This window comes from Anomaloglossus baeobatrachus, chromosome 1 (genome assembly GCF_048569485.1).
Source record: "Anomaloglossus baeobatrachus isolate aAnoBae1 chromosome 1, aAnoBae1.hap1, whole genome shotgun sequence".
Taxonomy (NCBI): domain Eukaryota; kingdom Metazoa; phylum Chordata; class Amphibia; order Anura; family Aromobatidae; genus Anomaloglossus; species Anomaloglossus baeobatrachus.
Genome location: NC_134353.1, coordinates 946,521,155 through 946,546,496, shown reverse-complemented (window position 1 = coordinate 946,546,496; position 25,342 = coordinate 946,521,155). Strand labels below are relative to the sequence as shown.

Here is a 25,342-nt window from a genome sequence, read left to right as displayed (position 1 = left end):
AAGAGCGGGAACCCGGCATCTCACTGTGTTCAGTGAGAGGGGGCTGGAGAATGCAAAGCAGACTCCAGCTCCCTGCGCTGAGATCTGTACAGCGTCCCGCCCCTCCTCTGACTGGCAGGGCTGGGGGCGGGAACGAAGCGGTGCCAGGCCTCAGAAGCCGGGGACTAAAGTTACAGGCGCCCCCGCCGTAAAAGCGCGGTCGGCGCCAAGTCCCCGGCGCACTACAAGTCACATCAGCGCCGCCGCCGTATGAGCGGTCGGCGCAAGTTCCTAAACATGACCCGTCGCTCAGCCATGGCTGCAGCAACATAAGCCCATCACTAATGTCCCCGGCGCACTATAACGCCCAGCAAGCCCGGAGCGTGCTGTGCTTGCCGGAGACACCGAGTACCTGACCGATGCAGGGCCTTGTCCCTGATAGTACTCGTGCTCCACATCCATCAGGTTCTTCTGGGTCTGTGGATGGAGCCCGGCCTCAGGGCTTGGAGGCCGACAGATCCCACTTCCACAGGGCCCTCCAAGGGGATGTGGAAGGAAAACAGCATGTGGGGCTCCGGCCTCTGTACCAGCAATAGGTACCTCAACCTTGCAACACCATCTCGTGAGAAGGGAGCATGCTGGGGACACTATATGTGTCCTCTTTTCTTCCATCCGAGATAGTCAGCAGCTACTGCTGACTATACAATGTGGAGCTATGCGTGGATGTATGACCTCCTTCGCACACAAAGCTAAAACTGGGTAAGCCCGTGATCCCACGGGGGGTGTATAGCCAGAAGGGGAGGGGCCTTACACTTTTTAGTGTAATACTTTGTGTGACCTCCGGAGGCAGTAGCTATACACCCAATTGTCTGGGTCTCCCAATAGAGCGCTGAAGAAAGCAGCATGTGGGCTCCAGCCTCCGTACCCGCAATGGATACCTCAACCTTAACAAACACCGCCGACAAGAGTGGGGTGAGAAGGGAGCATGCTGGGGGCCCTATATGGGCCCACTTTTCTTCCAACCGACATAGTCAGCAGCTGCTGCTGACTAAAACAGTGGAGCTATGCGTGGATGTCTGACCTCCTTCGCACAAAGCATGAAAACTGAGGAGCCCGTGATCCCACGGGGGGTGTATAGGCAGAAGGGGAGGGGCCTTACACTTTTAAGTGTAATACTTTGTGTGGCCTCCGGAGGCAGTAGCTATACACCCAATTGTCTGGGTCTCCCAATAGAGCGACAAAGAAAAACACGACTAGTGGCAGAGCCTCAGGGATTCTCAAGATGTGAGTGAAGGAAAAATCCAGAAACGAGAAACAGCGGCTTCAATATTTTAATGGCATCAACCTTATAATTCTTACTCTTTACATTTATTGCATGAGTCTGACCCTGTAATGCTGCGTGGTAGTGACAATATACACGGAGGAAAGTAAGAGCAGGACGGACGGAGCAGAAAGGACGACATGGACGGCGGGGTCTGGAAACAAAGGCGGCTCCACAATCGTATGGACGACGGCAGAGAAAGCGGAGGCAGAAGTCGCCCCCTCTACAGTAATGTCCGCTTTAAACACACTGTCTGCAGCCACCACTAGGGGGAGCTCCCTGTATACAGAGATACATGATAAGATCCTGTCTGCAGTCACCACTAGGGGGAGCTCCCTGTATACAGAGATACATGATAAGATCCTGTCTGTAGCCACCACTAGGGGGAGCTCCCTGTATACAGAGATACATGATAAGATTCTGTCTGCAGCCACCACTAGGGGGAGCTCCCTGTATACAGAGATACATGATAAGCTCCTGTCTGCAGCCACCACTAGGGGGAGCTCCCTGTATACAGAGATACATGATAAGATCCTGTCTGCAGCCACCACTAGAGGGAGCTCCCTGTATGCAGAGATACATGATAAGATCCTGTCTGCAGCCACCACTAGGGGGAGCTCCTTGGCTGCTATGACTATGTATTATGGAGATAATCAGCACAGGGTTATGTGTAGTGATGGGGTCCGCTATGTGCGGGGGTCTGCCATTACTGAGGGGCTCAGTAACTGTAGTAGGCAGAGGAGGGGACGGTGTGTCACCAAACTCATCTCTTATTTATCAGTTCTACATAATATAAATTAAAAAGGCACAAAAACATCTTAAAAAACTAAAAAACAGGATAATTGAGTGCAATGATACAAGGCACAAATCCGGCAAATCACGGCGGTGACTCCATGCACTTGGATTAACCCTTGCTATGCTGCTATATCGCACGTGGGGGGGCGGAGCTCGGTGATTTACACACAGGATAAATAATGGTGCAGATTTGCCTCGGCCGCACGACGGGTACATAACGTCTCACAGTATGGGGAGCGGGCGACACCAGCGAGGCCCAGTGCACGTTCCTGAGATGTGGAGGCTGGAAATGGTCGACATCCCCAAATAGGGGAAAAAAGTCTGAAAACGAAACAAGCACGGGGGCAGAGCGATTGAAGACGACCATCCAGGAGTAGAAAGACGCCCCTCCTGCCCTCAGGCCGGGTGCAGTACTGCAGCGTTCACTTCCATGGAGCGGAGCTGCAATACCCGACACAACCTGTGGACAGATGGTGGCGCTGTGTGGAAGAAAGTCACTGTATTTCCAATCCAATGGTTTGTCATCAATACTGACACCTGCAGAAGCTGCGGTGATGCAGAAGCTGCGGCGATGGGATCCAGTATATATTTCTCTTTACACCGCCATCGTGCAGAATGCATCCGTGCCATCAGTCTGCTGCTCGGCCCGGTGCCGGGTGGGTGAAGCAGCATCGCATTTCGTGAGGGGGCACCACGCCCGCTGCGGAGGTTCTGGTCTCTCGCCCTATTGGGGTAAGTACCCTCCTTGCCTCGCAGATTGAGGTAAATACGTTTTTTGCTTGTCATCCAGAACGTCCCCTTGTGATTGGTCGTCGGGATTTGGGTTGTGTCCGTCGCTGAAGCCGGCGAGCTCCAGGATCTGAGCGGCCGGCTCCTGCGTGTGCGCCGGTGGCGGGGGAGGCTCCGGGATTCGGCCTCCGTCCTCCTGGCTGAAATTCTGCTTAAAATACTGACTGGGAGTCTCTGCCTCCTCCACGGAGGCCGGCGGCTGCTCGTCGGGTCTCTCCTCCGCAACGAGCAGCGGCTGGGTGGACTCCGACCTGGAGAACATGGGGGTCTGCCCCTGGTAGCCCCCCATTATGACGGTGGAGTACTGCACGGTGCTGGACGTGCTCTGCGTGCAGGAAATGCCGTCGCTCTCCGAGCCGCTGAGCTGCGGGGACGATAAGCAGGAGGAGCCCCCGATGCCGCTGCTCAGCCCCTCCGACGTGGCCGTCTTCATCTGGTCCACGCACTTCAGGTCCTGGTCGCTGTACGACTTCTCGTCCGCGGTTATCTTCACCACGCTGACGTCTGTGAACGGACCCTCCTGGAACGGGTGCGGTTTGGATCCGTGCTGCAGACGGAAACAACAGGCGTTATTTGTTAGGAAATGCTCATCCTGATCCCCCTGCTGCATGCTGTGTACATCTGCATAGAGCAGTTACTGCACAGCCCGAAGTAGGAAAAACAGCGATGGTGGATCTGCTCTGCGGGGGCCGGCCCCGGGGTGACCACAGCCACCATGTCGGGGGGGGGGCACTCTTACCCGGCTGGGGGTCTGTGGAGACCACTGGGCAATGTTACTCTTAGAAGGATCCGGAACATTGGGCCAAATGTGCTTCTTAATCCTAAAGAGTCGAAAAGCAATTATGTAAGTGACAATCCCCGTCCGGTGGCCCCTCGCTCCCCGCCGCAGCGACCGTCCGTCTCCGATACTTACAGCTCTCGCTTATTACAGAACAGGAAGCACAGGAAGAGGATGAGCACCAGGAATCCGAGACATGCGGACACCACGATGGCCTCCACCTCCCCGGTATCTGCAAAGAGAAACACCGTAAACCCCCCGCAGAAGACAGAGCGTTCATAAAGACTTATTTCTAGCCGAAGGGGGGGGGGGGATGGGAAGCAACGACATCTGCAGGGGACTGGGATGGGGGGGGAGGACAGGGAGAGCGACTACATCCGCAGAGGACTGGAGGAGAAAAAAGGACAGGGAGAGCGACTACATCCGCAGAGGACTGGAGGAGAAAAAAGGACAGGGAGAGCGACGACATCCGCAGAGGACTAGAGGAGAAAAAAAGGACAGGGAAAGTGACGACATCCGCAGAGGACTGGAGGAGAAAAAAGGACAGGGAGAGCGACGACATCCGCATAGGACTGGAGGAGAAAAAAGGACAGGGAGAGCGACGACATCCGCAGAGGACTGGAGGAGAAAAAAAAAAGGACAGGGAGAGCGACGACATCCGCAGAGGACTGGAGGAGAAAAAAAGGACAGGGAGAGCGACGACATCCGCAGAGGACTGGAGGAGAAAAGAAGGGAATTTTGTTTACTTACCGTAAATTCCTTTTCTTCTAGCTCTAATTGGGAGACCCAGACAATTGGGTGTATAGGCTATGCCTCCGGAGGCCGCACAAAGTACTACACTTAAAAGTGTTAGGCCCCTCCCCTTCTGCCTATACACCCCCCGTGCTCCCACGGGCTGCTCAGTTTTGGTGCAAAAGCAAGAAGGAGGAAAAATAATTATAAACTGGTTTAAAGTAACTTCAATCCGAAGGAAACTCGGAGAACTGAAACCATTCAACATGAACAACATGTGTACACAAAAAAACAGGGGCGGGTGCTGGGTCTCCCAATTAGAGCTAGAAGAAAAGGAATTTACGGTAAGTAAAAAAAATTCCCTTCTTTTTCGCTCTATTGGGAGACCCAGACAATTGGGACGTCCAAAAGCAGTCCCTGGGTGGGTAAAATAATACCTCGTAAGAGAGCCGTAAAACGGCCCTTTCCTACAGGTGGGCAACCGCCGCCTGAAGGACTCGTCTACCTAGGCTGGCATCCGCCGCAGCATAGGTATGCACCTGATAGTGCTTCGTGAAAGTGTGCAGGCTCGACCAGGTAGCCGCCTGACACACCTGTTGAGCCGTAGCCTGGTGCCTCAAAGCCCAGGACGCTCCCACGGCTCTGGTAGAATGGGCCTTCAGCCCTGAGGGAACCGGAAGCCCAGCCGAACGGTAAGCTTCGATAATTGGCTCCTTGATCCACCGAGCCAGGGTTGATTTGGAAGCCTGTGACCCTTTACGCTGGCCAGCGACAAGGACAAAGAGTGCATCCGAGCGGCGCCGTACGAGAAATGTAGAGTCTGAGTGCTCTCACCAGATCTAACAAGTGCAAATCCTTTTCACATTGGTGAACTGGATGAGGATAAAAAGAGGGTAAGGAAATATCCTGATTGAGATGAAAGGGGGATACCACCTTAGGGAGAAATTCCGGAACCGGGCGTAGAACCACCTTGTCCTGGTGAAAAACCAGAAAAGGGGCTTTGCAGGACAACGCTGCTAGCTCAGACACTCTCCGAAGAGAAGTGACTGCTACTAGAAAAACCACTTTCTGCGAAAGTCGTGAGAGGGAGATATCTCTCATTGGCTCGAATGGTGGTTTCTGAAGAACCATCAGCACCCTGTTTAGATCCCAGGGTTCTAACGGCCGCTTGTAAGGTGGAACGATGTGACAAACTCCCTGCAGGAACGTGCGTACCTGTGGAAGTCTAGCTAGGCGCTTCTGGAAAAACACAGAGAGCGCTGAAACTTGTCCCTTAAGGGAACCGAGCGACAAACCCTTTTCCAGTCCAGATTGAAGGAAGGACAGAAAAGTAGGTAATGCAAATGGCCAGGGAGAAAAACCCTGAGCAGAGCACCACGACAGGAAAATTTTCCACGTCCTGTGATAAATCTTGGGAGACGTTGGTTTCCTAGCCTGTCTCATAGTGGCAATGACTTCTTGAGATAACCCTGAAGACGCTAGGATCCAGGACTCAATGGCCACACAGTCAGGTTGAGGGCCGCAGAATTCAGATGGAAAAACGGCCCTTGAGACAGCAAGTCTGGTCGGTCTGGTAGTGCCCACGGTTGGCCGACCGTGAGATGCCACAGATCCGGGTACCACGACCTCCTCGGCCAGTCTGGAGCGACGAGGATGGCGCGGCGGCAGTCGGCCCTGATCTTGCGTAACACTCTGGGCAACAGTGCCAGCGGAGGAAACACATAAGGGAGCTGAAACTGCGACCAATCCTGAACTAAGGCGTCTGCCGCCAGAGCTCTGGGATCTTGAGACCGTGCCATGAACGTTGGTACCTTGTTGTTGTGCCGGGACGCCATGAGGTCGACGTCCGGCACCCCCCAGCGGCAACAGATCTTCTGAAACACGTCCGGGTGAAGGGACCATTCCCCTGCGTCCATGCCCTGGCGACTGAGATAATCTGCTTCCCAGTTTTCCACGCCTGGGATGTGAACTGCGGATATGGTGGAGGCCGTGGCTTCCACCCACATCAAAATCCGCCGGACTTCCTGGAAGGCTTGTCGACTGCGTGTGCCGCCTTGGTGGTTGATGTATGCCACCGCTGTGGAATTGTCCGACTGAATTCGGATCTGCTTGCCTTCCAGCCACTGCTGGAACGCTTTCAGGGCAAGATACACTGCCCGAATTTCCAGAACATTGATCTGAAGCGAGGACTCTTGCCGGGACCACGTACCCTGAGTCCTGTGGTGGAGAAAAACCGCTCCCCACCCTGACAGACTTGCGTCCGTCGTGACTACTTCCCAGGATGGGGGTAGGAAGGATTTCCCCTTCGATAATGAAGTGGGAAGAAGCCACCTCCGAAGGGAAGCTTTGGTCGCCTGAGAGAGGGAGACGGTCCTGTCGAGGGACGTCGGCTTCCTGTCCCATTTGCGTAGGATGTCCCATTGAAGAGGACGCAGGTGAAACTGCGCGAAAGGGACTGCCTCCATTGCTGCCACCATCTTCCCCAGGAAGTGCATGAGGCGCCTCAAGGGGTGTGACTGGCCTTGAAGGAGAGATTGTACCCCTGTCTGTAGTGACCGCTGCTTGATCAGCGGAAGCTTCACTATCGCTGAGAGGGTATGAAACTCCATGCCAAGGTATGTGAGCGATTGGGCCGGTGTCAGATTTGACTTTGGAAAATTGATGATCCACCTGAAACTCTGGAGAGTCTCCAGGGTAGCGTTGAGGCTGTGTTGGCATGCCTCTTGAGAGGGTGCCTTGATCAGCAGATCGTCCAAGTACGGGATCACCGAGTGACCCTGAGAATGGAGGACCGCTACTACAGTAGCCATAACCTTGGTGAAAAACCCGTGGGGCTGTTGCCAGGCCGAATGGCAGTGCCACGAACTGCAGGTGTTCGTTTCCTAATGGCGAAGCGCAAGAAGCGCTGGTGCTCTGGGGCAATCGGAACGTGGAGATAAGCATCTTTGATATCGATCGATGCAAGGAAATCTCCTTGGGACATTGAGGCGATGACGGAGCGAAGGGATTCCATCCGGAACCGCCTGGTCTTTACGTGTTTGTTGAGAAGTTTCAGGTCTAGGACAGGACGGAAAGACCCGTCCTTCTTTGGGACCACAAACAAGTTGGAGTAAAAACCGTGGCCCTGTTGATGAAGAGAAACAGGGACCACCACTCCTTCTGCCTTCAGAGTGCCCAGCGCCTGCAGAAGAGCCCCGGCTCTCTCGGGAGGCGGAGAAGACCTGAAGAATCGAGTCGGGGGACGAGAGATGAACTCTATCTTGTAACCGTGAGACAGAATGTCTCTCACCCAGCGGTCTTTTATTTGTGGCAGCCAGGCGTCGCAAAAGCGGGAGAGCCTGCCACCGACCGAGGATGCTACTAGAGGAGGTCGAAAGTCATGAGGAAGCCGCCTTGTTAGCGGTGCCTCCAATGTTCTTTTTAGGACGTGACTTAGACCGCCATGCATCAGAGTTCCTTTGTTCCTTCTGAGACCTTTTTGGACGAGGAGAATTGGGACCTGCCCGCGCCCCGAAAGGACCGAAACCTCGCCTGCCCTCTCCTCTGTTGGGGAATGTTCTGTTTGGGCTGGGGTAAGGATGTATCCTTTCCCTTGGATTGTTTGATGATTTCATCCAGACGCTCGCCAAACAGCCTGTCGCCAGAAATTGGCAAACTGGTTAAGCGCTTTTTGGAAGCAGAATCTGCCTTCCATTCCCGTAGCCACAAGGCCCTGCGGAGTACCACCGAATTGGCGGTCGCCACCGCCGTACGGCTCACAGAGTCCAGGACAGCATTAATAGCGTAAGACGCAATTGCCGAGGTCTGGGTGGTAATGGATGCCACTTGTGGCGCGGACGTGCAAGTGGCTGCTTCAATTTGCGCTTGAACTGCTGAGATAGCTTGCAGCGCCCATACGGCTGCGAATGCTGGGGCAAAAGAAGCTCCGATAGCTTCATAGATGGATTTCAACCAGAGCTCCATCTGCCTGTCAGTGGCATCTTTGAGCGAGGCCCCATCTTCCACTGCAAGTATGGATCTAGCCGCCAGTCTGGAGATTGGAGGATCCACTTTGGGACATTGAGTCCAACCTTTAACCACGTCCGGGGGGAAAGGATAACGTGTATCCTTAAGGCGCTTAGAAAAACGCTTATCTGGACAAGCATGGTGATTCTGGATTACCTCTCTGAAATCAGAGTGGTCTAGAAACATACTCTGTGTCCGCTTGGGAAACCTGAAACGAAATTTCTCCTGCTGAGAAGCTGACTCCTCCGCCGGAGGGGCTGAGGGAGAAATATCCAGCAACTGATGGATGGACGCAATAAGATCGTTTACTATGGCGTCCCCGTCTGGAATATTAAGATTGAGAGCGCTCTCAGGATCAGAATCCTGATCAGCTGTCTCCGCATCATCAACCAAAGATTCCCCCCGCTGAGACCCTAAACAATATGATGTCGAGGGAAATTCTAAGCGAGCCCGCTTAGTCAATCTGGGGCTGGGGCCTAAGTCAGAACCCTCAGACTGGGATGTAGGAGATACCCCGGGAGGACATTGTTGGTCCAACTGAGGGGGGCCCGGGAACAACGATTCAACAGGGTCCCGTTGCTGAGATACCGGCCTGGACTGCAAGGCTTCTAGTATCTTAGCCATAGTCACAGAGAGTTTAGCAAACTCAGTCCCCGTCACCTGGACAGTGTCAACAGGTGTCTCCCCCTGGGCCCCCCTTAGCAGAGGCTCCGGCTGAAGAAGTGGCACAGGGGTCGAACACTGCACACAATGAGGGTCAGTGGAACCTGCTGGTAGTGGGGTCTTACAAGCGGCGCAGGCAGCATAATAAGCCTGTGTTTTGGCACCCCTGCCTTTTGTGGGCGCCATGCTATAGTTTTCCTTGAGTTACACAAAAGGGTATATAGCCAGAATGCACTGTGCTCATACAGTGTAAAGTATATATGACACACAAATAATGTACCAATACACTACAGCACCATGGGGCTAGCACCAACAGGTGCTGCTTACCAGCCGCCTAAAGCGGTTGTGAGGCCACCAGAGACCGTGTCTGGGTCTCCCAGGACTTGTCCCTCTTCTGCAGCGTCGGTGGAGCTGACAGGAATGGCTGCGGCGTCCTGACGAGATGAGGGAGCTGTGGGCGTGGCCGAGAGAGCGGGAACTGGTGCTCACACCGTGCACAGTGAGGGGGGTGGAGTATGTAAATCATACTCCAGCCCTCAGAGCTGCTCGCTCCGTGCAGCGTCCCGCCCTTCCCCCTGCCTGTCAGGGCTGAGGGCGGGAGAAAAGTAAACTAGGCCGCAAGGAAGCCGGGGACTCTAGTATAAACGCGGCCGCCGTAAAAGCGCGGCCGGCGTGAAAGTCCCCGGCGAACTACAAGTCCCAGCCGCGCCGCAGTGTCCCATGGCAGCGGCGGTTAGTGCGGTAGCCCTTACATATAAACACACTCAGCGACGCTGAGTGTGTAATGGCACATATAGACCCGGTCAGCGCCGCGGTCCCCGGTGCACTAGCACACCCAGCAAAGCTGAGGTGATGCCGTGCGCGGTCCCCACAGGGATACAGAGTACCTCCAAGATGCAGGGCCATGTCCCTGAACGATACTCGGCTCCTATCCATCAGGCTCCACAAGAGTTGTGGATGGAGCCCGGTCTCAGTGCCTGGAGACCGATAAGATCCCACTTCACCCAGAGCCCAGAGGGGGATGGGGAAGGAAAGCAGCATGTGGGCTCCAGCCTCCGTACCCGCAATGGATACCTCAACCTTAACAACACCGCCGACAAGAGTGGGGTGAGAAGGGAGCATGCTGGGGGCCCTATATGGGCCCACTTTTCTTCCATCCGACATAGTCAGCAGCTGCTGCTGACCAATCTGTGGAGCTGTGCTGTGCGTGTCTGACCTCCTTCGCACAAAGCAAAAAACTGAGCAGCCCGTGGGGTGTATAGGCAGAAGGGGAGGGGCCTAACACTTTTAAGTGTAGTACTTTGTGCGGCCTCCGGAGGCATAGCCTATACACCCAATTGTCTGGGTCTCCCAATAGAGCGAAAAAGAAAAGGACAGGGAAAGTGACGACATCCGCAGAGGACTGGAGGAGAAAAAAGGACAGGGAGAGCGACGACATCCGCAGAGGACTGGAGGAGAAAAAAGGACAGGGAAAGCAACGACATCCGCAGAGGACTGGAGGAGAAAAAAGGACAGGGAGAGCGACGACATCCGCATAGGACTGGAGGAGAAAAAAGGACAGGGAAAGTGACGACATCCGCAGAGGACTGGAAAAGAAAAAAGGACAGGGAGAGCGACGACATCCGCAGAGGACTGGAGGAGAAAAAAGGACAGGGAGAGCGACGACATCCGCATAGGACTGGAGGAGAAAAAAGGACACCGAAATCTAGGGGTGGAAAAAGACAGGGAAAGCGACGACATCCATAGGCAGGGGCGCATGGGGTAAAATAAACCCCAAAAAACACAGTGATGACATCTGCAGGGAGGGGGTGGGAGGAAGACAGGCAGCAGTGGCAATGTCCACCAGAGTGGAAAGGACGGCGTCAGCGTCTGACATCCCCTACTCTTGGCCGGGCTCATTGCTCGGGTTGTGGAATATAATTGCGGTCACCGCCACACCCCTCGTGTTATGAGGCAGAGCGGTGCGGTACTTGAGTGCGATTTTTAGATGGTACATGGAAAAAAATAAATAAAAAACCCTCTTGATGAAAGCCACTCTTACCAAACGGCAGCGTGGTGAAGCTCAGCTGCAGCCCGGCCTTCCCTCCTTCCTCTGTGTTTGCGGTCACGAACACACTGTACGCGGTCTTGGCGGATAAGGATTTCAGCGTGCACTCAGTTACTGTTGAGTTCACTGTAATAACTGTTAAGACAAAATCAAAGCAAGAGTTACTGTGTATCCTCTGATGCAGGATCTGACCAGCACTACTGGGACCGGGACTCTCATCTCGTGGGTGGAGAAAGAAAAAAAAAACAAAAACGCCACGGCTATTTATGAAAGGACTCTGTAATACGTCACCTCCCCTGTAGGGGCCCGCATAGAACCTGAATGGATTTATGAAGCTGTGGTCTTGACCACGTTGCGGCAGGATGATCCTGCCCCCCCCCTCCCCCTCCTCACCTTTGGGGACTCCGCTGTTGTCCCCATAGTTTATGGTGTAGCCTGTGATGAATCCGTTTTGCTTTGACACTGGTACGGGCTTCCAGGTCAGGATGACCCACGTCTTCCCGGTGGACTTTGTCTCGACGGCAGGTCCAATTGTAGGAGCTGCAAACAATATTGGAGTGATGTTAGACTATCCTGACACTCGGGGTGCGTCGCGCAGCTCCCCACAATCATCATCCTCCTTACCTCGTTGCTGCAGGTAGGCCGCCACGGAGCTGGATCGCTCCTGCCCGTCCCCGAGCAGCACGTTCAGTCGGATCAAGTAATAAACAAATGGCTCAATGTCACCTGGAAACAAAGAAGAACGGTCAGCCGCGGAGGGGAGCCGCCGCGGTACCCTAAAAACAGTGGGACAGTGATGTGGGTATGCTCTGATCTGTGCAGTGGTTGTTGTGCAAGGAGGTGGAGGAGGTGAGCTGTGACCATCATACACCAACTTCTAAGTGACCTGTGCAGAAAGCAACAAGCAATGAAGGGTGTGAGGTGACCGCTATAATCGCATATGGAAGACAGTTGTAAGCATATTCTGTGCAGAGGTCAATGTGCAGGTGTAGAGGTCGCCTGCGCTACAGCTTGTTTGTTCAAACGTAATAAGAATATCTGTGTATATAAATAATCAAAATGTAGATGTAGTTGCATAATTATCTGTCTGTCTATGTAGCCATCGCATAGACCTAGAATATAATTTTAAGTTGTATAGCCATGAAGGAGTTAACCAAAAATAATGAAGCCAGAATGTGAAGCTGCAAAAGTGTCATCAGTAATGTTCACACAGAAGGAATGTACGGGAGGCAGGCAATGTGCTGTGAAAAATTGGAGAGTGAAGCACTCCCTGTTTAGCTTCAAGGTTATTCATGCTTACTGTATAATTGAATCTATCGAATACACGAGTCAGTTAATGACGCTGGCTGAAAGAGAGAGCATGTCTGTGTGTTCGTTGTCTTATACATTGATATATCGGCACTGGTATACAGCTAATACGGCACCGTCTCTAGATATCCCAAACGAAGACTCCATTAGCAGTCTTCAACCTAAATTCCTCCCTTGACAGTTTGGCGCACCAGCGTGGAGCTCCTTTCACGGATACATTGACGACCTACAAATACCGATGCTTTGGACGTCGCGGACTGTGATCTCCCTCCGCTCCAAGTAGACTGATCATCTCCATCACGCGGGTGAGTGTTACATACTGTGTATTCACTACCATTGTGGTTGGTTTGGAGAGGAGGGAGTGACGGGCTGTGTGTCCGAATCGGGGTTAAAAAAGGTACCTGATTGTGACTCAGGGGTAGTGCCCGCTGGAGCTCAGAGCACGATCCCAGCCCTGAGGTGTGGATCGAGAGTGTCACACGGGATCCAGAGGACGGTTGTTAGGGCAGGAAAGACTGTGGTGGCCGGATATAGCTAGTTAGACTGACCCCATCTGTAATTAAAGACGCGGGGGGGAGGGGGGGGGTGTTCCCGTGACCGAAGATAGGGATTAGGACTGGCACAGACCAGTGGGACAGACCATACTTGAGAACTGGTACAGACCGGTGGGACAGGCCAACTGGGAAGAATTGGTACAGACCACTGGGACAGACCAGTTAGGACATTAAATTTGATACAGTTGCTCAAGTCCGGAGGGAATACCTTTTGTACCCCTCCTCCATATCATGAGATACCCTTATTAGGGGGTTCCCATGGCTGAAGATAGGGATTAGGACATTAATTTTGGTGCAGCTGATCAAGTCCGCAGGGAATACATTTTGTACCCCTCCTCCATATCACGGGATACCCTTATTACTATATAGCTGAGGAGTTGCCAGCTAGTATAGAGGTTGAGCCTTAAGTTCCGGCCGGGCTGTAACGCACACCGCATAGACAGAAATTAGTGTAATCCAGACACCACCAAGATAGCAAAAATGTTTGGACAGAAAGCGGAGAGGCCTGAAGGTAACAAGAGATTGTTGATTGATACTGAATTGTTTAACAGAATAACGCAGATATTGCTATTAGAAGGATATATTGAGGTCAAAGAAGAGGATGAGCGAGGGGATGTTGTGTTTTCCTATAGGTTACCCAAGTCTGAGGATGGTTTAGGGGCACTCAGGAAGGTTGTTTTGTTGCTACTTCGCAGCCCGATTCTGGACAAGCTCCGGAGTTATTCACAGATGCTGCAGTCACTAGACAGCATCCCTTAACCCTTTCCACACCCATACCCCCTCCTGTACCAGCAATGCAGTCTCTCCCCTCACCAGCCAATCTGGCGTCACGCTCCCCAGTTACCAATCCCCTCCCTTTGGATCCCCTTTTTTCCCCTAGGACACATAGTGAGCCTAAGGCTGCTTTCACACATCCGGTTTGAGCTGTGCGGCTCAATCCGGCTGTGAAACCTATGCAACGGATGCGGTGAAAACACTGCATCATTTGTATAAGTTTTTTACATGCGGCCAGTCCGGTTTTTGCCGCTTGCGGCAGGCTACTGAGCATGCGCAGTGGACGAAACCGCACGCGGTTATTGCCGCATTGCGCCGCATCCATAAGGATGCATTGGAAAAAGCGCCGCATTGGCCGGATGCGGCGCGTTGCGTTTTTTTTTTTGCTGGACGAAAAAACGTGCCAGGCAACGTTCCATCCGGCCACCGCATCGGCTAAATCTGCAGCATGCGGCAAAAAACGGACGGAACGCAAGCCCATGCGGTACTAATGTAAGTCTATGCAGGAAAAAACGGAACCGGCAGCAAAAAAAAAAAAAAAACTTTCGTTTTTCAGCAAAGTGCTGGATTGTGCCGCACAGCACAAATCGGATGTGTGAAAGCAGCCTTACCCCGAACCTGACGAGGAACAGCCCTCATTTAAATATGTCCCTTTCAACCCCACCCAGTCAGCGGCATTAATCCCCTGCCTGCCAGATCCCGACATTAACCCTATGCGATTTTATAGGAAGATGCTACAGGTCCATCAGTTATACTCAGCTGCCCGGAAGGACCTGGTTAATCTCACCAAGATAAAAGCAGGAGACAGTTTTTGGCCCTTAATGGAACCCCATCTCCCAATGCCCCCAGACACTGATGACACCACTTTCCAAAGTGGGCAACAGCATTGTGCCGCTTTAAAAAAAGATGGGCTCAAGATAATTGGTGTATACAACCGCGCCGGTGCAGCCCCCGCCACAGCCCATGCCCCGACAGGGTCCAAACCCCGTATACGTAGCTCCCAATCAACAAAACCAGCAACAGAATTGTTGGCGTTGTGGTCAGCCCGGTCACTATCAAAGAAAGTGTCACGCCCCCAAATCTCAGTGTTTGGCCGGGTACCCTCGAAACCGTAACCAACACTTGCAACACACAAACCCCTGTAGATTCAGTAATGATCTACCTGAAGCCAGGTGTGCCTTTTCCCAAAGTATCCCTTTAAATCAGTCCCAGGAGATTTTCCAAGATACCGCCCTCAGTCCGGGCTGCACCCACGAGTCTGCCCCAACCTTCCCTAATGGGGAGGGGAGCCCCGGACTGCTTGCTTTTTTTGTTGCAGTGATTTCCAGTCCCAACCCACCCATTTTAATGATGCTCTCCATTCCACTCCATCAATCTTAAGGCTTCTGTAATATAGGTTTCTGTAGTACTTGGTTTCTGCTGCCTGACACGGTACAAAAAGAAGGATTTTTGTGTACTCACCGTAAAATCTTTCTCTGATGGTCCTGTGTCCCCCAATGAAAGCGATAGAGAAATGTATTTTATATATATTTCTGTAATGAAAGTTCTGCCCATGGCTTTTTTTTTTCTGTATCTATCTTTCCTATCAGCCGTTCTAACATCGCGCACCCTGAAGGAAAAGTGGGGGGCCATAAACCCGCAGGGATGTGTAAGAGGGTGTACAGTGAGCTGCTGCTTATTACAAATTGTAGAGAGCGGGAAGAGGAGAAAAAAAAAAAACCAAAAACTGACGAAGTAGAGAGAAAAAAAAAAAAAAAAGGAATGGCTTCTGCAGAGATTTGCAGGACTACATGTGTTTTATATACTAACAAGTGCTTTTTTTCCGGCTGAACTGTCTAGCTTCAAGGTTATTCATGCTTACTGTATAATTGAATCTATCGAATACACGATTCAGTTAATGACGCTGGCGGCTGAAAGAGAGAGCATGTCTGTGTGTTCATTGTCTGATACATTGGTATATTGGCACTGGTATACAGCTAATACGGCACCATCTCTAGATATCCCAAACGAAGACTCCATTAGCAGTCTTCAACCCAAATTCCTCCCTTGACACAAAGGGGGAGGAGGCGAGCTTGATCATCTTCTGACTTCTGCACAGAGCATACCCAAAATACTCTCCTATAGAAGTCACTGTGTAAGGAGAACAAGGGGGAGGAGGTGACATGTGACCATCAACTTCTATGGGGCAGTGTTGTGGGCATGCTGTGTGATCTGTGCAGTGGTGTTTTAAGTGAGGTATTTACATGTTCTATGCTTTCTATAATTCTCTGCGGTACGTTCCTCGCAGCCTGTTGCAGACTTTATCCTTTCCTGGGAATACGGAGGTCTCGATCCTGTCTTACCTCTGAGATAAGTGCCGGTGCTGTCCCCCGGGTCCCTCTGCCACTCCGCATCACAGTCCATAGTCAGAGAGTTACTGCACCACTCCATCACATAACCCAGCGCTCCCCGCACAGGCCTCCACTCCACGTACAGACGCCCAGCTTTGGGATAGGCTTTGAGGTTCATATCAGGCAGCTGGACAACTGAAAGAGAGCAGAATAGTGAGTGCAGCTCTGGAGTATAATACAGGAGGTAACTCAGGATCAGTAATGTAATGTATGTGCACAGTGACTGCACCAGCAGAATAGTGAGTGCAGCTCTGGAGTATAATACAGGATGTAACTCAGGATCAGTACAGGATCAGTAATGTAATGTATGTACACAGTGACTCCACCAGCAGAATAGTGAGTACAGCTCTGGAGTATAATACAGGATCAGTAATGAATGTACACAGTGACTGCAGCAGCAGAATAGGGAGTGCAGCTCTGGAGTATAATACAGGAGGTAACTCAGGATCAGTAATGTAATGTATGTACACAGTGACTGCGCCAGCAGAATAGTGAGTGCAGCTCTGGAGTATAATACAGGAGGTAACTCAGGATCAGTAATGTAATGTATGTACACAGTGACTCCACCAGCAGAATAGTGAGTGCAGCTCTGGAGTATAATACAGGATCAGTAATGCATGTACACAGTGAGTGCAGCTCTGGAGTATAATACAGGATGTAACTCAGGATCAGTAATGTAATGTATGTACACAGTGACTGCACCAGCAGAATAGTGAGTGCAGCTCTGGAGTATAATACAGGATGTAACTCAGGATCAGTAATGTAATGTATGTACACAGTGACTCCACCAGCAGAATAGTGAGTGCAGCTCTGGAGTATAATACAGGATCAGTAATGCATGTACACAGTGAGTGCAGCTCTGGAGTATAATACAGGATGTAACTCAGGATCAGTAATGTAATGTAATGTATGTACACAGTGACTGCACCAGCAGAATAGTGAGTGCAGCTCTGGAGTATAATACAGGATGTAACTCAGGATCAGTAATGTAATGTATGTACACAGTGACTCCACCAGCAGAATAGTGAGTACAGCTCTGGAGTATAATACAGGATCAGTAATGTATGTACACAGTGACTGCACCAGCAGAATAGTGAATACAGCTCTGGAGTATAATACAGGATGTAACTCAGGATCAGTACTGGATAAGTAATGTAACGTATGTACACAATCACTGCACCAGCAGAATAGTGAGTGCAGCTCTGGAGTATAATACCTTTATCAGTAATCGGTGGGATAATTAGTGTGGACGGAGGTGAGGGGCCCTTGCTGTTGTACGCGGTGAGGACGACCTCGTAGGAGTCTTTGGGGACGGTGATTTTGCAGGCGGTCTCCTGCACGTGGAGCGATGTCAGCACCTCTGCGCCCCTCCGCACCGTCACATTGTATCCCAGGATCAGCCCGTTTGCTCTGGACTGTAAATTCTGATAACAGAGGAGGAGGGTTAATGATTGGTAATGGAGGAGCGATACTTGTCCTGTCAGTGACGCCGTCATGCTCAGGAGCTTTTCTTCATAATGTCACCCCTCGGTCCAGTCCCTGCTTGCAGTCACCATGTCTGCCCTGTGCGGCCTCCAGAGACCCTCACCCAGGAGCACATTATACACGGATGTAAAGCTGTATGATGGCGGCCTCCAATATACAGCGCAGGGGGGAAAGGGGGGGGGGGGGAGGCACAGAGGCTTTACAATATATAAATCATCAACGTCTGTCCTGTATCAGTAGCTATAACATTCACTATGGAGACAGTCAGCATGCAGGGTCGGGAGAGTGCCAGACTCCATACTGCGTAGCACCGGCCGTCACCAGAGGGTCATAGAAAGAGCAAAGAAAAGAAACAAAGAACTGCGACGGCGATATCTACCTTCCACATCAGCTGCACAACCCTCTCCCCATCGCCAGATTCACCGCTACTGATTTTCCTCCAAAATTCTGGACCTTCAGATGGAGCTGAAGAAAATAGAAAGAAAACCTTATATCAAGCAAAGACACAGAGCTCCCCCTAGTGGTGACTGCAGACAGGATCTTATCATGTGTCTCTGTATACAGGGAGCTCCCCCTAGTGGTGGCTGCAGACAGGATCTTATCATGTATCTCTGTATACAGGGAGCTCCCCCTAGTGGTGGCTGCAGACAGGATCTTATCATGTATCTCTGTATACAGGGAGCTCCCCCTAGTGGTGGCTGCAGACACATGATTAGGCCACCACTTCCTGTGCAGAAACATACAGACACAACTTACCAGATTCGGAGGTGGTGGCCATATATTCTTTGCTCCAGTCGCTCCAGTATGTGGCTCTGGTCAGCCTGCAGCGGATGCTTATGGCGTAGGTGGTATACGGCTGCAGCTCCTGCAGACTGAATGAATCTCTGGTTCTGGCCAGGTCATCAGGAGGGACCTGACGGGAGAAGTGTCCGACATTACACAGTGCGATCACCCATAGCACAAAGCTGCGTCCCTATAGTCCGGAGACCCGTCCCTGCGCCCCTATAGTCCGGAGACCCGTCCCTGCGCCCCTATAGTCCGGAGACCCGTCCCTGCGCCCCTATAGTCCAGAGACCCGTCCCTGCGCCCCTATAGTCCAGAGACCCGTCCCTGCGCCCCTATAGTCCAGAGACCCGTCCCTGCGCCCCTATAGTCCAGAGACCCGTCCCTGCGCCCCTATAGTCCAGAGACCCGTCCCTGCGCCCCTATAGTCCAGAGACCCGTCCCTGCGCCCCTATAGTCCGGAGACCCGCCCCTATAGTCCGGAGACCCGCCCCTATAGTCCGGAGACCCGCCCCTGCGCCCCTATAGTCCGGAGACCCGCCCCTGCGCCCCTATAGTCCGGAGACCCGCCCCTGCGCCCCTATAGTCCGGAGACCCGCCCCTGCGCCCCTATAGTCCGGAGACCCGCCCCTGCGCCCCTATAGTCCGGAGACCCGCCCCTGCGCCCCTATAGTCCGGAGACCCGCCCCTGCGCCCCTATAGTCCGGAGACCCGCCCCTGCGCCCCTATAGTCCGGAGACCCGCCCCTGCGCCCCTATAGTCCGGAGACCCGCCCCTGCGCCCCTATAGTCCGGAGACCCGCCCCTGCGCCCCTATAGTCCGGAGACCCGCCCCTGCGCCCCTATAGTCCGGAGACCCGCCCCTGCGCCCCTATAGTCCGGAGACCCGTCCCTGCGCCCCTATAGTCCGGAGACCCGTCCCTGCGCCCCTATAGTCCGGAGACCCGTCCCTGCGCCCCTATAGTCCGGAGAACCGTCCCTGCGCCCCTATAGTCCGGAGAACCGTCCCTGCGCCCCTATAGTCCAGAGACCTGACTCATCCTCACCTCGTTCCAGGCGCCGTCGCCTCGGGGCCGGTATCGGATGTTGTATTTCAGGTCCACAAGCACCATGGGATTCTTCCATTCGATCCGCAGCACTCTCTCCAGCACGGCGGAGACGCTGGCGATGTCCGGAGGATCGGGCTTCACTGCATTCATTACACAGGGGGACACAGGAAGGAGCGGTAAATCACACAGATTATACTGTAAGATTAGGAGAACATGGCAGCGTCCTGCTAGCGCCCCTCCTGTCTCCAGGTTGTGACTGGTATCGCAGCTCTGCTCCATTCACTACAAATGGAGCAGAGCTGCAATAAAAGCCACAGACAAATTTAGAGAAAGGGCGACGGTAGCAGTGGACAATCCCTTTAAATAACATGGCCTGTGCATGCTGGGAGCTGTAGTTTACCGTCTGCCGGTCTGACGCTGACACCCCCTCCCCCCCTCCTGCTGGATAATTACCGATTTCAATAATGTCGAACTGCACGGGCTCCGATGTGACTTGGCCGAGCGGATTTACGGCTTCTACCAGGAAGGCGGTGTTGATATTCATCACAAAGTCCGGGTGATCGAGGGTACAGGAATGCTTCTCCGCTGCGGCCACACAATCCTTCCTCTCACCCGAAGACCTGAAAGAGACAACAAACACATTAACGTTTCCTGCCTGTAAGTCTGCACAGTGCCGAACCTCGGGGGCAGCAGCTTGTGCTTCAGAGCTGCTCTTCCTGCCATAAATGTAAAGAGAAGCCGCAACCATGATAAGAGGCAAGACTAACACGGCCGCCTTCTTGTAAAAACAGCGCCAAACCCAGTTCCACGGGTTGTTTGTGGTACTATCTATACAGACACATCTGCAGGTTTTTCCTCCGCTCTCTATACAGACACATCTGTAGCACGTTCATCTCTGGTACACAGAACCAGTCTCCTTCCTGAGCAGTATGATGGCTGGACATTCCCAGCTTGTTTGTACTTGCGTATAATTGTTTGTACAGATGAACGAGGCACCTTCAGGTATCTGGAAATTCAACCCAAGCATGAACCAGACTTGTACAAGTCCACAATTCTCTTCCTGAGATCTTGGCTGATTTCTTTTGACTTTCCCATGATGCAACACAAAGAAGCCGTGTGTTTCAGGTGTGCATTACAATACATCCACAGGTGTGTCTAACTCAGATGTTGCCAATAAGCCTATCAGAAGCTTCCAAAGACATGACATCATCACATGGGCAGTTCCAATTTTATTTAAAGGCATAGTACTCTTAGTGTATGGAAACGTTTGAGTTTGCAGAAAGTAATAAAAATGCCGGAAAACATTCTCTCTCTCTGTCATTATTCTGGTATTTGGCAAATAGAAATAATTTTGGTTCCTAATTGACCGAAAATGGAAAAGATATATTTTGATTTTCTGTTAGTGAGAAAAAACCTGCAGATGTGTCTATATAGCGAGCGGAGGGAAAAACCTGCAGATGTGTCTGTATAGAGAGCGGAGGGGAAAACCTGCAGATGTGTCTGTATAGAGAGCGGAGGGGAAAACCTGCAGATGTGTCTGTATAGAGAGCGGAGGGAAAACCTGCAGATGTGTCTGTATAGAGAGCGGAGGGGAAAACCTGCAGATGTGTCTGTATAGAGAGCGGAGGGGAAAACCTGCAGATGTGTCTGTATAGAGAGAGGAGGGAAAACCTGCAGATGTGTCTGTATAGAGAGCGGAGGGGAAAACCTGCAGATGTGTCTGTATAGAGAGCGGAGGGAAAGACCTGCAGATGTGTCTGTATAGAGAGCGGAGGGAAAAACCTGCAGATGTGTCTGTATAAAGAGCGGAGAAAAAAAAAAAAAAAAAAAAAAACACACAACAGACCCCCATACAGAAGTGTGGAAGGAAAAATACAAAAAGCCCCCCCAACACCACATGTCCAGTTTATAAGGGGTTAATCGCTACTTTCTGTCTCTATCTGGTGCCCAAATCTTGTTAAAGTTGATTGTGACGATTTAAAGGGTCCGACACCATGAGATGGACTGTGATCGTACAACATTGATTGGAAGACGACCCTGCAGAGAAAAGATGGCGGGTAATGGGGGCTTCGGGCTGGAGACCACCTTACCTGAAGACGGATGGTCTCTGTATTTTGGGAGGGTCAGAGGTTAGGTTTTGCACTATCTCTGTGTTATTGAGCAGCTCCGGTCCTACCCTACAGGTCAGCGGGAAAGAAGAGGACACGGGAGAGGGAGAGAGCGGAGAAGGTTAGAAAAGCTAAAGGGCAGGGGGACAAAAGCAAGATACACAACGGGGAACACAAAGGGTTAAAAAGAAAAGAAACCTAGGAATTAACGGAGGACAAAAAGTCTGCAAAGAGAAAGCTGGACCACCACCTCGCCGTGGGACCACCACCTAGTCACTCCCCCCCCCTCCCCCGCCCACAGACCGGAGAGCTGAAGTGTTTAGAGTCATGCACACAGCCGCGCGGCCCCTTACCAGTATTGCTTCAGGGTGTAGGTGCTGGGTATGATGGTGGGCCGGCCCGGCTCCCAGGAGCAGGTCAGGGTCCTCCCGTTATAACAGACGCAGCTCAGGTTCTCCGGCTTCTCTGGAGGATCTGTAAAAAAGGGAGAATAAGATAAAAGGGGCGTTAACCAGACACCTGGCGGGGGAAGGGCGGTGTCCATCCACTGTAATGTCACAGACTCTCTAGGTGTAGTGTATAATGATTATACACTACGCCTAGAGCTAGGGGTACAGTATACTGATTATACACTACGCCTAGAGCTAGGGGTATAGTATAATGATTATACACTACGCCTAGAGCTAGGGGTATAGTATAATGATTATACACTACGCCTAGAGCTAGGGGTATAGTACAATGATTATACACTACACCTAGAGCTAGGGGTATAGTACAATGATTATACACTACACCTAGAGCTAGGGGTATAGTACAATGATTATACACTACACCTAGAGCAAGGGGTATAGTATAATGATTATACACTACGCCTAGAGCTAGGGGTATAGTATACGGATTATACACTACACCTAGAGCTAGGGGTATAGTATACGGATTATACACTACACCTAGAGCTAGGGGTATAGTATAATTATACACTACACCTAGAGGGTCTGTGACGTTTCAGGGAGATGATCTCGCCCCTGCAGGGAATATGAGATAAACCTGTGCTACCATAATGGGGGCGGAGCTCAGAGGGGGGAGGCTCCTGCTGCAGTTCTGCTGACACCAATACCTTTCTATGACCAACCCCCGGTCCGGGGAATCTCTAAATACTAGACCCACAGATCAGTAAAACTACTTACAGCCCAGGGTGAAGTAGATGCCGTGCAGGGTGACATCCGTCTGCCCGTAGGCCTTGAAGGAGCAGGTGAGGCTGTTGTGCATGTCCAGGGTGGGCTGGAAGGTGACGCTGGAGACGCTGTCGTTCACCAGTCTGTACTGGCTCTCGGGGATCACAGTGTTCCCCACTTTCCAGAACAGCTCCCGGGAGGTGATGGCGTAGCGCAGCTCCTGCAGGCAGGTCTGGTTCAGGATGCAGAACACCGTGAGGTTCGTCTTCAGCTCCACGACGGGCGACTGCGGCTCGTTGTAGGCGCAGGAATTGATAGTCAGCCCCTCTGAAAAAAAAAAAAATAAGCACTCAGTAGTAACGAGGCAAAGGCAGAAACGCACGTCATCATGTCAGGGGTGGAAACTGCACTGCACAGAGGCCCTGGGGGGATAGGGGCCTCCACCACAGGGGGATAAGGAAGCTCCTCTTTAGCCCCCTCCTCCCTGCTGACCATCTCCACAGATTCCTCAGACACTGCCACATCCTGGTCACACAATCATATTAACTAACCCTAGACCACCAGGGATATTCCCCCATAATGGGACTACCATACCAGTCATGGCATAAACTTTGCATTTAACGTCAGTGTTCAATATAAGTATAAACGTCACTAATTTAGACCGCCAGGGACGTCACCATTTACCCAGTCACCTGCCCTGACCACCAGGGACGTCACCATTTACCCAGTCACCTGCCCTGACCACCAGGGACGTCACCATTAACCCAGTCACCTGCCCTGACCACCAGGGACGTCACCATTAACCCAGTCACCTGCCCTGACCACCAGGGACGTCACCATTAACCCAGTCACCTGCCCTGACCACCAGGGACGTCACCATTAACCCAGTCACCTGCCCTGACCACCAGGGACGTCACCATTTACCCAGTCACCTGCCCTGACCACCAGGGACGTCACCATTTACCCAGTCACCTGCCCTGACCACCAGGGACGTCACCATTAACCCAGTCACCTGCCCTGACCACCAGGGACGTCACCATTAACCCAGTCACCTGCCCTGACCACCAGGGACGTCACCATTTACCCAGTCACCTGCCCTGACCACCAGAGACGTCACCATTAACCCAGTCACCTGCCCTGACCACCAGGGACGTCACCATTTACCCAGTCACCTGCCCTGACCACCAGGGACGTCACCATTTACCCAGTCACCTGCCCTGACCACCAGGGACGTCACCATTAACCCAGTCACCTGCCCTGACCACCAGGGACGTCACCATTAACCCAGTCACCTGCCCTGACCACCAGGGACGTCACCATTAACCCAGTCACCTGCCCTGACCACCAGGGACGTTACCATTAACCCAGTCACCTGCCCTGACCACCAGGGACGTCACAGTTAACCCATTCACTACCCTAGGCCACCAGGGATTCTTGAGACAAGTCTATAGATTACGTGGTGGATTTCACCCTGTGTATGAATAGGATCTTTGACTGAAATACTCTGCTCCAAAACAAAAGCTGGCACATTTTACAGATTGTTAACCAGTGGTCATGTCTGGAAGGTGGCGATGTCTGAAGGCCCCGTGCCCATGGCCAGATGGCAGCAATCCTGCACACTGTGTGACCGTACACCGCCAGACTGTACACCGTCAGCAAACCCTTATGATGGGACGTAGGATACTTGATACTATGAAGTCACGGAGCGACGACGCTCGGCCACTTACCCACAGTGACGACCACGGCCCAGAGGGCGCCGAAGAGAAAGAGTCGCCTCATGATGGTGGAATCTGAAAGAGAAAAGCGCAAAAGACCCTCATTAACCACCGCGGCCCCAGGATCGCACCGCGAACAGTCCGAGTGCCTTCACTGGGCATCCGAGCCGACACCTGTCCCCCGCGAGAACCTGGTGACGGCCGCTGCGGAGGGGCAGGAACAGCCGACGCCACGAGCCAGCAGTCTCTCCACCTTCATCCATACGAGGAACACCCCGCTGCTATAAACCCCGTGATATCATGTCTCGCCCTGGCACGCGGCCGGTCAGGCACGCGGCAGGTTTCCCAAAAAAAAAAAAAAAAAAAAAATCCTCACCCTAAATGCTTTTGGGGCGGAGGGTCGAGTCCGGTCATAAGACCATTCTAGACATATCTCATCACATAGTGAATAGGCCGGGATTTTATTAGTGTGCGCTGCCGTGTGTCAGGCCCATTTACAGTGCATATAAAAAAAAGTCTACACACCCCCTGATCAAATGCCAGGATCCTACCAAGACGGATCATCAGAACTTTTTCCACCTTTAGTGTCGCCCATAATCTGTACAAATCTAATGGAGAAAGACAAGTTTAAGGTGGAAACAAAAAAATAAAACTAAAATAATGTGGTTGCATAAATCTACACACCCTTACACTATTACTTTGGTGATGTCAGTTGTGAGTTTCTGGCCCCATCAGGCTCTTTGAGTCAGTTGATCACATTTAGAATTGGAGATTGTTGCCCCGCTCCTCCGTGCTGCAGCTCCACATCTGTCTCCTGGGTGCAGCGCCCCCTTCAGGTCACCAAATATCCCATTGATCCTGGTCTGGGCTCGGCTGTTACAAAACTGATCTTC

At 52.2% G+C, this 25,342-nt stretch overlaps 1 protein-coding gene across 2 annotated transcripts; it reads right to left on the bottom strand.

The window, feature by feature from the left end:
* Positions 1-1,297: 1,297 nt before the first annotated feature.
* On the bottom strand, positions 1,298-24,528 carry IL6ST (interleukin 6 cytokine family signal transducer). 2 transcript variants are annotated; one of them, XM_075328867.1, is made up of 16 exons: positions 24,462-24,528; positions 22,747-23,061; positions 21,913-22,033; positions 21,542-21,628; positions 19,905-20,071; positions 19,449-19,591; positions 18,377-18,533; positions 18,000-18,085; positions 17,352-17,559; positions 16,088-16,270; positions 11,734-11,835; positions 11,503-11,649; positions 11,104-11,244; positions 3,798-3,894; positions 3,624-3,705; positions 1,298-3,431 (listed from the first exon to the last, which is right to left on the bottom strand). In XM_075328867.1, exons 1-16 carry the CDS (start codon positions 24,511-24,513, stop codon positions 2,820-2,822), a joined length of 2,700 nt encoding a protein of 899 aa, XP_075184982.1. In that variant the 5' UTR covers positions 24,514-24,528; the 3' UTR covers positions 1,298-2,819. The 2 variants fall into 2 exon arrangements, with proteins under 2 accessions (XP_075184982.1, XP_075184993.1); XM_075328878.1 differs by lacking the exon at positions 21,542-21,628.
* Between the last annotated feature and the right edge of the window lie 814 nt (positions 24,529-25,342).

What these genes read in the sequence shown, in the direction of transcription:
- IL6ST (XM_075328867.1), bottom strand. Translation starts at nt 24,513, where the DNA reads ATGAGGCGACTCTTTCTCTTCGGCGCCCTCTGGGCCGTGGTCGTCACT. An exon ending in GGCCTACCTGCAGCAACGAG is followed by an intron (nt 11,650 to 11,733) that starts GTAAGGAGGATG and finishes TATTGTTTGCAG; the next exon opens with CTCCTACAATTGGACCTGCC. An exon ending in CTTCACCACGCTGCCGTTTG is followed by an intron (nt 3,895 to 11,103) that starts GTAAGAGTGGCT and finishes TTCTCTTTGCAG; the next exon opens with ATACCGGGGAGGTGGAGGCC.